The following is a 3,695-nucleotide window of genomic DNA, read 5'->3' as shown; positions in this document are numbered from 1 at the left end:
AAAGAGAAAGGGAAAGGGAAAATGAAAAGGAAAAGGAAAAGGGGTGTAAATGTAGTTATATTTCATTCCCATTTCACCTACCTTTTCCCAATCCCTACCCAAATCCATGAATCAAACATAGCTTGAAGAAAAAAAGAAAAAGAAAAACATGGACCAACAAACCTATCTGTGTTTTTCTTTTATTTAATTTTATAATGATGTATTTATTTATTTCAATTTGCAGACTTCTATATTAGTTTTGTATCTGGATGTCAATCAGAGCATGCTTATAGCTTACTATTTTCTTGACCATATGAAATTGGGATTTGATATTCAATTTCATTAAACAATTTTTCACAGAATAACAATGTGGATGTGACAAAGTATGCCCAAGTACAACAACCTCCAGAGAAAGTATCCAAAACATCGAAGCCCTCGGCCAGTGCTTATGGGTCTGCATCATCGGACCGCCCTTATTGTTGTCCATACGAAGGGTGTGATAAGGCGTACATCCACGAATACAAGCTGAACCTTCATTTGAGGAGAGAGCATCCGGGTCATTTGTCTGACGAGAACACTAAGAACACACAATCCGCAATCGACAATGATATGGATGAAGGCAGCGACCAAGATGCGTACGCCGGAAAACGCGGAAACAGCAGTAAGATGCAGAAACAGAGCAAGCCCAAGCCGAATTTGAAGCTGCCTCCTTCGAAAGTTGCACGCAAGGGCTCAACTGCATCTCCTGCTAATTTGAATTTAGTGAAAAAAGCGTGGCCAGTTAAAGAAGAGGTGTATGAAGAAGAAGAAGATAGTGAAGAAACAGAAGAGGACCGAGATAATGTTGAGGATGGATGGAGGTATGCTGAAAATAATGAGGATGATGATGAAGAGACAGAGTATGAGGACTAGCGTTTTTACCTTTGATGCCGAAACCCCTTGTAAGGACAATGGATATAGTTTTACATACCGTATCTATGCTTTTAATTTTTTCAACTGTCCTTCCCAAACCCCGATTAGCAGAACCCTTGTGCAGTAGGTTGCTCGTTTATTTTTTTAAGCGACTTCTCCTGAAGGAGTAATGGTGATGTGGACTTTTAGAATTAAGCAAGTGAGATCAGATGGAACTTAAATATAGTGGTTTAATTTCTCTCCACACCTTTATTTTTAATTATTTTTTTTTAAGGTACGAGAGGTTTTTTTGTAAGGTACAAGGGTTTGCCTGTAGTGAGTGGAAGAAAAATTTAATGGGTGCATTTAGAGGCTTTTGAGAAATTGGAAGGTATGATAATTTTATGTGAAAGACTTTGATGAACGACTTGAAAGTTGAAACCAAGCTTGTGCATTGTCTTATACTTGAAGTGGTGGTAACATGCAATAGGGCTCAATCTTCATTTCAAGACTTGAATGGAAATCTGGTAAACATTCTTCCAAAAACATTTGAGCTAACTAATTTTAAACCTTAAGCCTAACTATTTTGTTTTTTAACATGTAAGTTATAGGGTTAAAACCTAAACCTATTATTTATTGACCCAAGCTTACGTGCCCTCGGCCTGGCAGTCCGCCCAGCAAACTTAATATTTTTAGGACTAGAGCTAAATTCATTTCAGAAGCTGGTCCCATTGAAGCAAATTAATACCCACCAAGTCCTGCCCTATTTCAGTATTCAATTTTACTCCTCAATGTCACACCACATGTGTGAAGCAAAAGAAGATATCACGAGCTTTCCCCTGTGCACGTGACACACACGCTCCTTCTCAATTGTTCTGATTTGGAAACTATTCCGAGGCAATTTGGAAACCATTTTGAGGCGATTTGCGATTTGGAAATCAAATCTCCCATGTTTCCAAAGAAATCACCTCTGTTTCGATCTATATTCTGATTTTGAACAGATCCCCAGCAAATCTTCCACCGTTTCGATCTATATTCCCTGTTTAGTTCGTCTTCAACAAACATGCGAAACAAACGTGAGTCGTATTCATCTTTCATTCTTCTTTTATAATTATAATTAAGTGATATTCAACTTCATAATAATCACATCTTCATGTTCATTTGCTATACAATAACAGATTTGCTTATTTTGCCAAATTCAGTGAGAAAATTTGCTATAAGAATGATAGATTTGCTTAACTTTCTTAATTGAGTGATAAAATTTGTTATAATGATGGATTTGATTCCCTTCTTCTTTCATAACTATAATTGAGTTATAAAATTCGACTTGAAGCTATTTTCAATGTGTATCATACAATATTAATTTATGATTGATATTCAACTTCATAATAATCATATCTTCATGTTCATTTGCTATACAAAGATGAATTTGCTTACTTTTGCTAATTCAGTGATAAAATTTGATATACAATAACATATTTGCTTATTTTGCCCAATTCAGTGAGAAAATTTGCTATAAAAATGATAGGTTTGCTTAATTTTCCTAATTGAGTGATAAAATTTGTTATAATGATGGATTTGCTTCTCTTCTTATTTCATAACTATGGATTTGCTTCCCTTTTTCTTTCATAACTATAATTGAGTAATAAAATTTGACTTGAAGCTATTTTCAATATGTATTATACAATATTAATTTATGAGTGATATTCAATTTCATAATAATCACATCTTCATGTTCATTTGCTATACAATGATGGATTTGCTTACTTTTGCTAATTTAGAGATAAAATTTGATATACAATGACAGATTTGCTTACTTTGCCCAATTCAGTGATAAAATTTGCTATAAAAATAATAGATTTGCTTAATTTTCCTAATTGAGTGATAAAATTTGTTTTAATGATAGATTTGCCTCCCTTCTTCTCTCATAACTATAATTGAGTGATATAATTCGACTTGAATCTATTTTCAATTTGTACCATACAATATTAATTTATGAGTGATATTCAACTTCATAATAATCACATCTTCATGTTCATTTCCTTTACAATGATAAATTTGTTTACTTTTGCTAATCCAGTGATAAAATTTGCTATACAATGCCAGATTTGCTTATTTTGCCCAAATCAGTAAGAAAATTTGCTATAAGAATGATAGATTTGCTTAATTTTCCTAATTAAGTGATAAAAGTTGTTATAATGATGGATTTGCTTCCCTTCTTCTTCAATGAACATGCGAATCAAACGTGAGTCGTATTCATCTTCCGTTCTTCTTTTATAACTATAATTAAGTGATATTCAACTTCATAATAATCACATCTTCATGTTCATTTGCTATACAATAACAGATTTGCTTATTTTGCCCAATTCAGTGAGAAAATTTGCTATAAGAATGATAGGTTTGCTTAATTTTCTTAATTGAGTGATAAAATTTGTTATAATGATGTAGTTGATTCCCTTTTTCTTTCATAACTATAATTAAGTGATAAAATTCAACTTAAAAGTATTTTCAATGTGTATCATACAGTATTAATTTATTAGTAATATTCAACTTCATAATAATCATATTTTCATGTTCATTTGCCATACAATGATAGATTTGTTTACTTTTGCTAATTCAGTGATAAAATTTGCTATATAATGACAAATTTGCTTACTTTGCCTAATTCTGTGATAAAATTTGCAATAAGAATGATAGATTTGCTTAATTTTCCTAATTGAGTGATAACATTTGCTATACAATGATGAATTTCCTTACTTTACCTAATTCAGTGATAAAAATTGTTATAACAATGATAGATTTGCTTAATTTGCTTAATTCAGAGA

General features: G+C 32.1%; 1 protein-coding gene across 1 annotated transcript in view; it reads left to right on the top strand.

The window, feature by feature from the left end:
* YY1 (zinc finger (C2H2 type) family protein) overlaps positions 1-1,135 on the top strand; it is an 11,456-nt gene extending 10,321 nt beyond the window's left edge. Inside the window, exon 6 of the mRNA XM_028230297.2 lies at positions 340-1,135. Within this exon, the coding sequence (XP_028086098.2) occupies positions 340-891 (552 nt within the window). The 3' untranslated portion in view covers positions 892-1,135. The remainder of the gene's footprint in view (positions 1-339) is intronic.
* The last annotated feature ends 2,560 nt before the right edge of the window (positions 1,136-3,695 follow it).

Source organism: Camellia sinensis, chromosome 2 (assembly GCF_055761805.1).
Source record: "Camellia sinensis isolate YWXY chromosome 2, ASM5576180v1, whole genome shotgun sequence".
Taxonomy (NCBI): domain Eukaryota; kingdom Viridiplantae; phylum Streptophyta; class Magnoliopsida; order Ericales; family Theaceae; genus Camellia; species Camellia sinensis.
The sequence above is the reverse complement of the archived record's forward strand: the minus strand, read 5'-3'. Positions and strand labels throughout refer to the sequence as shown.